The following is a 13248-nucleotide window of genomic DNA, read 5'->3' on the forward strand; positions in this document are numbered from 1 at the left end:
ACGAGTGTCTTGACTCAGAAACGAATGGCAGCGATGATTGCCCTGGTGAATGTGGCTGGTGGGGGTCTATCTCCGAGTACATGGAAATGGGACACTGTGGGTGACGTGAGGAGTGTTGGGTGGGGTGTGGTTGGAAACAGGGCTACAAGGTAGGGTGAGAGTTACATTCATAGGGAAGGAAGGAGAGAGTGCTTAACTTATTCCAGAAGTTTCCAATCAGAAATTCTAGAAAGCAGCCACTTAAATAGTTGCATTCAAATAAATTTTAATATTTTTTTTGAAAAATAAAATTTTATAAAATTTTACCTGACATTTTATATTGAATATAAACCTTCAGAAGAGGTGAACCTAATCTCTAATGCCATGAAGCAGATCAGAGGTTGCCTGGGGACAGGGCTGGGAGGATTGACTACAAAGGAGCCAAAGGGTACTTTTGGGGGTGATGAAAATGCTCTATACCATGTTTGAGGAGGCTACGTGGGTTTGCACATTTGTTACATTTCACTGAGTTTAAATAGGTGCATTTTATTATATGTAATTATACTTTAGTAAAGCTGAGTGGAAAAGAAAAAGAAACTGTCCACTCTAGGCAGGGACACCGTGATGCCGTGTTGCTCAGGGCACGCAGCGAATGTCTGTGAAATGCGGACAGCCTGGCATGCTGAACCTCAGATATAGCCCTCCAGGCTGAACGCCCGAAGGAGGGATGGCTGGGAACGGACGAGGCCTGACTCAGAGCAGGTGACAGGTAGTGGCCCGGGCTGCCCACAAGACAGGTTGCAAAAAGAGCGGGAAAGCTGCGAGCTTTTGGCTGTAAGGAGCACAGGAACGCCGGAGCACTTACAGGCATAAACGTCGCCAGCTTCTTCAGTGCCTGCAGAACTTCCAGGTAGAATTTGAAGAAGAAACTGACCACCAGAGACCTCTTGAATTCCACTTTCCCCCCTGGAGCCCAGCCTGGGAGGGAGACTTCTTCCAGAAGCAGCCGGCAGGCTTCCTCCAGCATCAGCTCATTCCAGGGCCTGGGGAGGTTGGAGGCAGGGAAGGGACGAGCTCAAGGCAGGTTTCACTTGCACAGCACGCACTACATATTGGATAGTGACAGTTTAGAGAACCCCAGGTCTCCTTTTACGAGTTGGAAGGGAACTTAGACATCACCTAACCAAGCCCTTCAGGAAAGTCCAGGCACCGAGAGACCAGAGAGTCATGGCAGAGTAAAGATGGGACCGTTTCACTGTGACATGAACCAAGCACGTCTGAGAGCCAGACCATGCTGGGACCAGGCATTACACAAACAGCCCATTGGGGACAATTCCATTAGGAACTGGACAGGCCTTTATTGAGGAAGAAATCACGTGGACCCAAGAGGCAGCCATCAGTGCCCTAGGACACTGGCTGGTGTGGGTTTGCTGGAGTGCTGGTGTGTGTGTGAGGGCTGCGGCTGAATGTGGTCCCAGGCCAGTTTTGTTATATCCCTCACCCAAGGAGTGGTCCCTCACTAATCAAAGTCAAGTGAGGTTTGATTTATTAGCAAAATTACCAAGAGAACAGGCAGTGGCTCTACAGATAGGAGTTTCCACCTTTCCAAGGCTGTTAACAACATTGGCCAGAGCCAGATTTCCACCTTTTTTTTTTTTTTTTTGACATTAAGTTTCACCTTTGGGGTGCAGGGTTTGCTGCTTACCTCCCCACGAGCTGCTGGCAGGATTTCTGTGCGCTGATCGTCGTGGCCCCAACCCCTCCATAGGAGACGCTCAGGTCCTCAATGGTGTCTGTGCCTTCCCTGAGGAGGACTTGCATGCCAGCGGTCACATCGGCTAAGGCATTTTGCTGGCACTGAGCCTGTCGGAAGGCTGCCACAAATTCCCACTGTGGAGACAAGAATCATTTGGGTTGTTTGACATGTCAAAACTAAGACCATGGTTTCTGCTTCTTGGTGCCATTTGTTCATCACTTAGACTCAACCCAAGGGAACACTAAAGTCATTTGGCACAATCAAAGGACAAGTTGGGGGCCTTCTCATTCAAACTAAGAATGGTGTCCTCCAAAGGCCCATCCCCAGTGCCCGATACCCTTGAGGAACAGGGATCACTGTACACTTTTCCTGAGGCCAAGATGCCGGGATCATGTCTGTGTGTTCTGTTTCCAGGGGCTCTTCCCTCTGGTCTCCAGACCTTCTGTCTTCGTGAGGACAGAGGAGCCCTCCCAGCACAGGCTCTTTCAAACGCAAATTGCTTATGGTGTGAAAGACCCACCACGGTTCTCGGTTTGTAGAAATGACTACGTTTCCACTTTGCAAAAGTCACAAAGGAGTCGACTAGAACTTTCTAACAGTGGACTAGGGAATCTTGTATCAGGAACAAGAGTCAGGAGGGCGATGTCTGCCCCACTGGGCTCTTCGGGACGGTGACTGTGGGTGTTTGGATGCAGAGTTAATGGCGATGACCTGTGTCTCAAGTGTGTTTCCATCTGTGGGGCCACTGAGGGCGCTGTGTTAGAGTCGGCCTGGTTTTCTGTCTGGGGACTTTACGCAGATGCACATTTGACTAGAACACGTCTCAAAGTTTCCACTGCCAAGGAAAAATAAATGAAGGTGACACATGGCTGAAAACATGACTTAATATAAGACTTCCTGCATAGCCAAGCTAACTCCTGGCTTTTGATCAGTGTGTGTGTGTGTGTGTGTGTGTATGTGTGCGTGTGTGTTTATGTGCTGAATTGCCTCTCTCTGGGAAGACTGTCCTCTTGGATTCAGGTACAGTTTTGGGGAGAGACACGGAACATGGAGTGAGGACAGAGGACCCGTGCCACAGCCAGCCGGGTGGTCACATCAACCCCAGAGAGCCTGTGTTAGCAAACATCTGGAGGCCCTAGTGTTCCTAGGAGCTGTTGGACTTAGTTGGAGTGTGAGTTGGGGAGGCCCAGCCCCAGCGTCCGCCTCTTCGTGGGTCAGGCAGAGAGGCTCATTCCATAGCCGGGGAGCTTTAACTTCCGCCTCCCAGGGTCGATCTGTAGACGCAAAGGGGTGCGGAAGCACAAGCGCCTGCCCTCAGCGGGCCCCGCCCTGCAGCTGAAACAACAGCCCCAAACCCACAGCCCAGAGCTGCTCATCCAAGGGTGTCTGAGGGCTTTGGCGCTGGGCCAGCCCACAGTGGACAGGAAACAGGTTTTCGGGGCTGAGTTATTTTCCTTCCATCTGTTTGCAGGTTTCTAACGATGACTGCATTCAGTTATGAAAAGGGAAAAAAACAACTCTCAAACGCCACCAGCAGAATTCTTACCTTTTGAGAGTGAGGGATGTACACAGATTCCAAAATTTCCTCCGGCTTAAGGTCTGCCCTTGCCAACCCGGCGAGAAAATGTTCATTTAGAGGAATCTGCCGTGTACCTTCTGTTGAAGAAAATGATATTTCTTCTCAGCTGCAACAAGGAATGCCCAAGTATTCTGTACTCTGATATGTCAGTGGCAAAGCAGAGAAGGTCACCTTCCTCTGCCCCGAGTGAGGCAGTGGTCTGTGTGCATGACAGTCCGGGGTTCCCCCATTCCCCTGCCCAGGGAGGGAGGCAGTGGCTGCTCTGTGCTCCTGTGCCCTGTGAGCTGGGGCTCCGGCCCCCTCCCAGGCCAGTCAAGCAGAGGCTGGTTGACTAACCGAACTCGTTCAGCGCTGTGACCAAGGGAAGGGCTTAGCTTCCGCAGAGACGGGGTTCATCGCCACTACTGGCAGAGCTCAAATCTTTGCATTTGCTTTTTGTTCTTGCTGCTACTGCTGGATACCTACACTCTTAAAAGCAATTCACAAAACCTCCTTTCTGCCCAGCTGTTACAATGTGGCAGTCAGAGCTGTACCCCCTGTTATAAAAGTGGTTTGTGGCTCCACAGCGGTGGGTTCTGTCCCTGACAAAAGCAGTGAGATGCTGCTTGGAATGTAGGGGTGGTCCCGAAGGAGGCAGGAGCACCCCAAAGGAGCCCCTGCTGACCCTTGCTGGCCCGTCCTGCTGCTGGGTCGGCGAGCTCATCCACCAGCCTTGCCAGAGCTGGGCTGCACTCAGGGTGGACGTGGCTTGGGCAAATCTGGAAAATGGAGACCTTAAGCCAAAGGCAATGACCAGCGCCCCAGTAGAAGAATACCACTGCCAGTACGAGTGCTACGACTACTAATGCAGCAGAAGGCTCTGCGTGGGGGCCAGGCTGTCCTTGCTATCCTGATGCTCCAGAGTCTTGGCTTCGTCTTTCCTAGTCTTTGGGGGTCAGGCTGGGGTTGTCTTGGGCCACAGGCGGGGAGGACTCAGGAGAATGGCTGACAGGGCCGGGCCACGGTCAGACCTCTTGGCTCCTCCCTCCTGGGCGGGCCCCATGCCAAGCTGAATAGTGGCACGAGAGCTTTTCCTCTACCTCCCCTCACTTAGGGATGGGCTCATCTTATGGCCAAAAAACCCCTTGGGAGGGTTACAGTCACCTGTGATATAATTCCAGATCAGACACACCCCCAAAGTTCATGTGGGGAGCAGACTGTGATAGCTTCCCTGTGTCCCGTCGCCCATAGGAGGGGTAAAGGACTGGCTGGCCGAGTGGGGTGGACAGAAGGAGTGGGCATCTGATGGGTTGTCGGGGAGGGGCGGGGAGGAGCGATCACAGGGAGAAGCAGAGGCCTCCGGGAGGCAGCCTGTTGCAGACAATGGTCCCCACCCCGTGTCTGTCTCTGCAGGTGACCTCAGCTGGGCAGCTGGATGGATAAGCCAGGCTGTGCATAAGCTGTTGACACAGCCTGGTGCACAGGACCCAGTGAAGGGGCATGTGGCATCCCTGGAGAAGCGTCAGCACAGAGGGAAAGGAGACTGGGGTAGTTTTGCATGGAACGGTCCCAAGGGAACGGTGTTTCCCGCCAGCATGCAAACTTAGTCATTCCCTTCCTTCTGTCCCCAGAGGGCCCGTGGTGTGGGCAGTGTGTCCTCCCTAGACTCTGGCTTCACACCCAGCACCTGAGCCGGGTGGTCATGAAGAGGAGGAGGGAGCAGTCCTGAGGCAGCAGACAGCCTTCCGCTCAGTCGTCACACACCACCCCGGCTGTCACAGGCTGCGGTGGGGCGGGTGTGGCGTGGGTGGGCGTGCCGAGCCAGCAGGAGGCACCAGCTGCTCCCTAGCCTCCCTGCGCCTTCTTCCGGAGCCCGAGTTTCCCATGCTGGACCAAGAGCCAGAGACCAGGGATTTCACTTACAGCCGTTCCCTAAAAAGACAGAAAATCCTAGGTGCAGTTCAGAAAGTTCTGGGCTAGCTTACCTTCTGATATCACATTGAGGGTAGCATTGCCCACAGCCAAAACTGGATTCAGATCCGAATAGCAGTGCCGACTTATAATGTGTCCCCCTAAGGACTAAGAAGAGATAGTTAGAGCCTTGGTCGTTCTATCCCTCAGATCCTATGCCCCACAAGCACCTGCTTAAGTTCCTCTCGCAGTGAAAGTGTCCCAAGGAGTCTTGGTCTTGTCGGCAGAGGGAATCCTTCCCAACCGTCTGGGGGGCCCCTCCTGCCCACGTTTTTGGATCGGGAGAGGAGCGGACGTAACTATCACCCATGCAGCATTCCGTCTGTTCTACCTCTTCACACACACTCACTCACTTCTCTCAACAGCCCAGTGCAATTGATGCCATTATCCCCATTTTTCAGATGAAGACGCTGGGGCACAGAGGAGTTATGAAAGTTGAGCCCCGTCTCCCATCTAGGAAGGGGCAGGACTGGGATTCAAAGCCAAGTGGCCCATTGGGAACCACCCCCTGTTCAGCACAGGTGGCTGGGATACGGGCTACAGAGCTGCTGTCCCGCATCTAACATGGCCTCCGTCAAGGCCAGACCCCCCGTGGCTGTGCTAGGGCCCTGGGCTCCCACACCACTGAGGGAGAGTGGCCCTTTTCCTCTTCTGGGATCTGGCTGAGTCTATAGCATCTCAGAACTTAGGAGAGAAATGACTGGCCATTCAACTTAGTATTCTCCTCCCCACACAGTGATGGCACCTCCTGTGACCACCTTGGGTGGCCGCAGTCTGCCCTGGACCATCGGTGAGGACAGGGAAGCCCATTCCTCTAGGAACAGCTTGAAGTTCAAGTTCTTGTTTCCACTGAGCTGAATTTACCTCCCTGGATTTTCCCTATCAGGCATACTTCTACCGTCTGTGACTGTATGAAGTAAATCACATCTATCCTCATGAGTCTGTACATATTTGAAGGCAGCGCTCACCATCCCTCTGACTGTCCCGTCCCCACCATTCCTCCTTCTGATGTGGTTTCCAACCCTGCACTCTCCGGCCATCATCTCCACACCAGGCTGCAGGTGTTACTCACAGTTCTTGGCAGGAGGAATCCCTGGAAGAGCTTTTTCAAAGGAAATATGTCCTTCCTTGATTCCCCATATCCCAAGGATTTCTCACATACCATTTGGGGGTATGTAGCAGAGGGAACACGCCTATCTTGAAAACCTATGTCTCTTCTGTTTCTTTTGAGGTCAGAAACAGCCAGGCTTTAAAGTGTGACTCTCAGATCTGAGCATTATTCTCCAGCTGTGGTCTGAACAGTATGGAGTAGAGAAGGCTACCCTCCTTATTTTAGGTACAATACTTCTGTTAATGCAACCTCAAACTAAATTAGGTTCTTTGATGGTCTTATGAAATTAGCAAAATTATGACCTCCTTTCCCCACTTACATTGCTATTTGGCTATTAAAGTGAACTTGACTTAGAATCCTCTTTTAAATATATTTTTAAATGTTTGTTAAATTTTAAGTGTTTGTTTATTGTGCCTGTTGTTTCAGTCTGCCGAGACCTTTTTGCATACTGATTCTGCCAGTGCTTATTTCAACACTGCAGCTGAGATTAAGAAATAGGTGCAGGGGTGCCTGGGTGGCTCAGTGGGTTAAAGTCTCTGCCTTTGGCTCAGGTGATGATCCCAGCGTCCTGGGATCGAGGCCGGCATCGGCCTCTCTGCTCAGCAGGGGGCCTGCTCCCCCCCCCCTTCTCTGCCTATCTCTGTCTGTGAAATAAATAAATAAAATCTTAAAAAAGAAGTAGGTGCAGTGTGTCTGATGAGTGGCCCCCAGAACATACTGCCATATTCCGGATCTGCTGGCCCGCCAGAGTCTTCAGCTGCTTCAGGAGGGCTCGGTATGTCTGAGTTTTCTCCTCTGGAAGCTCGGAAACTTGCTCAGCCAAGATGTCTTTCACTTGGGCCAGACTGCAGCCAGCACCTATCGTCAGTCCTAGGAAGCGAGTTGTTTTTACAGGTGATGTGGGAGGAACAATCGTGGTGCCGGCGCCATCGTGTGCCGCCGGCGCGTTGGCTCTCTTCACCTGCTGCACAGAGAATCACTGGGAACTTACACCAGCACAGATACCTCACTCCCAGATCAATTAAGTCAGAATTTCTGGACACAGGGCTTTTCCCAAAGCTCCCCAGGTAGTGCTGTGCAGCTAGGAGGAACCCCTGGGCTGGTCTGTACTCTTCTTTAGACAAATATAAGGAAACAGCCTAGAAAGAAGGAATGACAGTAACGACTAGCAGGTGGCAGACCCTACCAGGACTTTCCCCATCCTGAGCACAGTGAAACAATGCAAAGCTGTTTGTGACTAAGGGGAAAAAATCTGATGGCATTAAAGTAATGACAAGGGACTTTCAGTCACCTAGATCACTCTATAACCAATAATGCTTTGCTGCGGATTTCCACCCCCGCGGGCAGTGCTGCTCCTCAACATCCCTGACAAGCAGTTGCACGGGGGCACGGCCAATCCAAATGAATGCAGCTCCCGGAGGGGCGTCCCCAGATATTATGTTGGGTGTTGTTGGGGTCCCCAGGGAGTGGCCGGGAAGTGGGAGCAATGGGAGAGCATCCAAGAAGATTGGGGCGATGCTATTTGCTCCTAGATGAGGAAGTGAGTAACGATTGAACGGTGTTGCCTGCATGCTTGTTCGTATCGGCAGGCCACTATACCAGCTCTGGGTTTTCCCTACAACAGGGAAGACACAGGTTCAGATCAATCTTTGAAAGTGAAGAAGTCACCGAAACCATCAGGAGATCACTTCTCTGGCCTTTTAAAATGACTCCTTGACTTCCCTGGGTTTGTGGGATGAATGGCTCACACATACAGTCTGATTTGACATCACTTCCAGGGCTGGGTTCTAACTTTAGTTAGTCTGTTTTCAGCAGGTCGCAGGCTAGGCTTTGATTTTTCTCTTGTGGATTAACCTTTGAAGAGATGGTTTTACCCTCCCACATAGCTTTATCTTTTATCAATATTAAAAATGTAGTTGGCACAATACCTCTCCCACCCCTGCCAACACACCCACCTAACACATTACACACCTGCATTTTCGGTCATCACAGCTAACCTAAGTGATCAGGGAAACCACTATCTGTTCCTTATTATCCTTATAGGAAGCAGATCTTGCCTAAAGAACTCAACTTCTCCCTCCCCCTGGAATGTCTCAACTTAGAGTCCGCACCCTGTCGCTGCTCAGTGTTTCATGAAAGGCACTGTGCAACATGGGAGCCCATCCCAGACCTCTCAGCGATGGCTCTTCGCTTTCTATCACCACAGGGTCCATTGGAGCTTGGTCTTTAATTCTGCAAAAATCCATACTTTTCTCTCCGGAGCACTGGGAAGTCCAAACTTGTTTCCTGCCATGCATTCCCTCCTACCCTATAGACCCAGAGCCTTATTAGTAGGGAAGAAGTCAGAAATAAAAAGATGCTATTGTTGTTGTTGTTGGTGGTATTATTATTATTTTAAGGTCAGAAGCATCGTACAGACCAGCATGACCATCTCATATTCGACACAGGTGAAACAGGGCAGTGCAGCCCTGGGAGGGAGTGAAAGGCTGGCTGTCTACTCTGCTCTATTTCGGTTACTTCGTGCTAGGCTTGACATGGCTGTACTGAGAAAACTCTGTTTACTGTATTTCTATTCATGTTTTATTCCATCTTTGGTCAAAAAACCTAGCCTGTATTTCAATAGAATTGGAAAGAGCTCCGACTTTGTTTATTCTCAGAATGTGGGTTTTGTTCTAACTTCATGTTTTTCAGAGTGCAGGGGTCTATGGGATGAAGAGGTACGGCCTTTCTGGAGCGCTTATTGTATTAAAGATTTTGAGAGGAAAACATGTACACCGAGTCAGACACGTACGTGGTTTGGATCAGCATGCACAATTTAAACAAACACAAGCCTTCACAGAAATTTATTCCCATGGGAGGGGTCCTGGGAGGGGGGAACACACACATTTTGCTCCAATGTACCTCTCCCCCACCAACGTTGCCATTCTTCTGGGCCTTAGGAAAAATTTGGGAATCTTGGGAAAAGTTCTTGGAGGAACATTCTGCCACTAGAGGGTACTCACACTTTAATTTTAAGAGGGCCTGAGGAAGGCATATTGACTTCCTCAGATGTCAGAATCTGGCTCTACTTTGTTTGCAGATCCAAACTGAGCAGTCCATTCCAACAACCAACTGGGCAGGCCACGGAGCGGGCCTGGGAGATGGGGAAAAGCTCATCAAGTGAGGAAAAGAGTTCTCAATTGGAAATGGGAGATGTGTGGCTTGGTGTCCGGGCCACCGGCCAGTTTGGGGGAACTTAGGCAAGCCTACTCTCCTTTTGCAACTTGGCTCCTTCATGAAGAATTCCTAAGAATGAGGGATTTGGGTAACCCTGAGGAATCTGAATTGTGTTCTGAAGGTCCTCTCGGACACAGACACAAGGGGCTCAGTGACGGGGATGGTGAAAAGTCTCCCGTCTCCTCTGAACAGAGCAGCTTATTTTCATTTATTTATTCTGTTTAAGATTTTTTTTTGAGGACAGGGTTGGGGAGCTAGAGAAGTTGGAGAATGGGCTAAATGATAGCTGGGGTGAAGATAAAGGAAGGTTTCTCCTGCCTTAACTTCCTGCCTATCCTGGTTACCTCTGCTCCCCATTCACCCGTTCTGCCCCCCCTTCTCCTCCTCCTGCGCTCACCAAGATTTCCCCCAAGTGGAAGCACATTCCCCTCATTTTCCCAGGGACATGCGGATGTGCTATGGGAGTCGTCCGGAGGTGGACCTGTAAAGCTGCAGTGGGGGGCGAAATGAGGACGGCTCCCCTCCCTTGCAAATGGGTAGGGTGATGCTGGGGAGAGGCACACTTGCTGGTCTGCTGGGCAGTCTGAGTTTGGCTGATGACAGTCAGGAACCAGGAGGGTAGGACCTCTGGATGGCAATGATACAGCCAAGGGGGGTCCCCTCCCCTTCCTCCTACAGATGCCCACAAGTACACAATGGCCTACAAGCCAGTCTTAGCTTTCTATCCAGTCTGCCTCCTTGCTGCCTAAGTTAATGAAGTCATCAATACCACCGCATCCCAAATTCAGGTTCCTGACCCACTCATTCATTCATTTTTTTCCCATTAATTCATTCGTCAGTCATTGAAGCGAGCACTTATATGCATGTATCGTACTATATGCATGAGCTCACATGCTAGGAGCTCTGGGGGGTGAGGAAGGGAGTAAAATAAGGTTCCTTTTGTCAAAGGGTTTGCCGTGCAAAGTCTTGCAGGTCTTCTGTCTACTTTGTGAGTACCCGCCTTGCCTGATGTAGTAGCATTTGCATGGAGTGGGCCCTTAAGGATGTTGTAAGTGTTTGCCTGGGGTGTTTTCCTGGGCAGGTCTTTGTCTCATTTTACTTCTTGCCATTGTCCGCATGAAATAAGTAGCATTCGAGTGCCAGACAATATTTCTTCTACTTTCTCCTTGCAAACATCCCCCCTCCTAGAAATTGACTACCAACGGATGGTGGTATCGTTCAAGACCTTATAGGTGACTATAAGGTCTTGAACGATAGTGACTATAAGGTCTTGAACGATATCATCTGAATACTTCATATTCTGTGCAAAGCTTTTGATAGTAAGGTTTTATGGCGGGGAGATTATATCACATCAGAGAAATGATGAAGAGTTGGAAATAGGTCAGACAAGACTACTGTGTAAGTAGGTTCCAAGCTCCTTGGCAAGTGTAAGCTTTGGGCAGGCAATGGTTCACCAGGGTTTTCCTAAGAACACCAGGAACTCACCATCACTTGTTTTGGATACCACACTGAGCTCAGGAATCCTAGCAGGAGAGAGGAGAATTGGGTGAAAATGTCCTTGAGATTTCATTGCAGGTCCTGAAAAGTAAATATATGTATTTTAGAGAGATTTAGGAAACAGAAAATGCCCCTTTTTTGGGCATTGAAAGTTTCTCATAAAAATATTCAGATACTAATTTTTTAAAAATTGAGAATAAATGTATACAGATATAAAAGCAGTGTCTAAATACCCTGCAAAGTAAACTTATAAGGATGCTCTTCCAGTACAAGTATTTGCCTATTTTTTATATATAGAAAATAATGGATGGGAGGTTCTTCGAAAGCTCTTACACATTGGAACCAGGAGACATATATAAGAATATTCATAATAAGAAACATACAACCTACCGAAACTGAAGCAGGAAGAAATAGAAAATTTGAACTGACCAATTACTAGCAATTTGAAGCAGTAATCAAAAAATTTCCAACAAACAAAAGTCCAGGACCAGAGAGCTTCACAGGTGAATTCCATCAAACATTTACTTTTTTTTTTTTTTTTTGAAGAGTTTATTTATTTATTTGGCAGAGAAAGAGAGCAGGAGAGCACAAGCAGGGGGAGCAGCAGAGAGAGAGGGAGAAGCAGGCCCCTGGCCGAGCAGGGAGCCCGAAGCAGAGCTTGATCCCAGCACTCTGGGATCATGACCTGAGCCAAAGGCAGACGTTTAACAGACTGATCCACCCAGGCGACCCTATACCAAACATTTAAAGAAGAGTTATACTTATTCTTCTCAAACTGTTCCAAAAAATAGAAAAGAAAACTTTCAAATTCGTTCCATGAGGCCAGTATCACTCTGATACCCAAACCAGAGAAAGACATGACTAAAAAAGAGAACTACAGGCCAATATCTCTGACGAATATGGATGCAAAAATCCTCAACAAAATTCTAGCAAACCGAATCTAACAGTACATTAAAAAAATCATTCACCACCGTCAAGCAGGACTTATTCCTGGGATGCAAGGGTGGCTCAATATTCACAAATCAATGAGCTCGAGGGGTCACATCAGGAAGAGAAAGGATAAAAATCATATATTCATTTCAACAGATGCAGAAAAGGCATTTACGAAGTACAACGTCCATTCATAATAACAACCCTTGACAAAGTAGGCTTAGAGGGAACATACCTCAATATAATAAAACCCCATGGCTAACAACATACTGAATGGGGAAAAACAGAGAGCTTTTTCCCTAACGTCAGGAATAAGACAAAAGATGTCTAAGGACTAGTACTTAAACATTGTATTAGTTAGACAACAAATAGAGAAAAGAACCACCCAAATTGGTAAAGAAGTAAAACTTTCACTACTTACAGATGTCATGATACCATACATAGAAGATCCTAAAGACTCCACCAAAAATGACAACAACAACGTAGAACGGATAAACGAATTCAGTAAAATTGCAGGATACAAAATCAATGTATAGAAATCCATTGCATTCCTATACACTAATAATGAGGCAGCAGAAAGTGAAATTAAGAAAATAATCCCATTTACAATTGCTCCCCAAATCATAAAATATGTAGGAATATACTCAACCAAAGAGATGAAAGCCCTGTACTCTGAAAACTTAAAAATGCTGTTGAAAGAAATTCAAAATGACACAAAGAAATGGAAAGACATTCCATGCTCATGAGTTGGAAGAACAAATATGGTTAAAGTGTCTATACTACCCAAAGCAATCTACAGATTTAATGCAATCCTTGTCAAAATATCAACAGCATTTTTTAAAAAAGATTTTATTTATTTATTTGACAGACAGAAATCACAAGTAGGCAGAGAGGTAGGCAGAGAGAGAGGAGGAAGCAGGCTCCCTGCTGAACAGAGAGCCCAATGCAGGGCTCGATCCCAGAACCCTGGGATCATGACCTGAGCCGAAGGCAGAGGCTTAGCCCACTGAGCCACCCAGGCGCCCCACCAACAGCATTTTTTAGAGAACTAGAACAAACCTACAGTTTGTATGGAACCACGAGAGACACCCCACAAAGCACTCTTGAACAAGAAAAAAACAAAAAAAAATGCTGGTATCAGAATTCTAGACTTCATATTATATTACAAAGCTGTAGTAATCAAAACAGTATGGCATTGGCATAAAAATAGACATAGAGATCAATGGAACA

The 13248-nt window shown here is 48.3% G+C and overlaps 1 protein-coding gene across 1 annotated transcript in view; it reads right to left on the minus strand.

Moving 5' to 3' along the window:
• LOC308340042 (aldehyde oxidase 2) overlaps positions 1 to 13248 on the minus strand; it is a gene marked incomplete at its 5' end in the record, with an annotated part of 79919 nt that overhangs the window by 48006 nt on the left and 18665 nt on the right. The window contains 6 exons of the mRNA XM_080799195.1: positions 845 to 1022; positions 1685 to 1869; positions 3282 to 3391; positions 5279 to 5372; positions 7094 to 7245; positions 11077 to 11169. Of these exons, the coding sequence (XP_080655321.1) occupies positions 845 to 1022; positions 1685 to 1869; positions 3282 to 3391; positions 5279 to 5372; positions 7094 to 7245; positions 11077 to 11169 (812 nt within the window). The remainder of the gene's footprint in view (positions 1 to 844; positions 1023 to 1684; positions 1870 to 3281; positions 3392 to 5278; positions 5373 to 7093; positions 7246 to 11076; positions 11170 to 13248) is intronic.

The sequence above is a fragment of the Martes martes genome, assembly GCF_963455335.1.
Source record: "Martes martes genome assembly, chromosome: 3".
In the NCBI taxonomy this organism is placed as follows: domain Eukaryota; kingdom Metazoa; phylum Chordata; class Mammalia; order Carnivora; family Mustelidae; genus Martes; species Martes martes.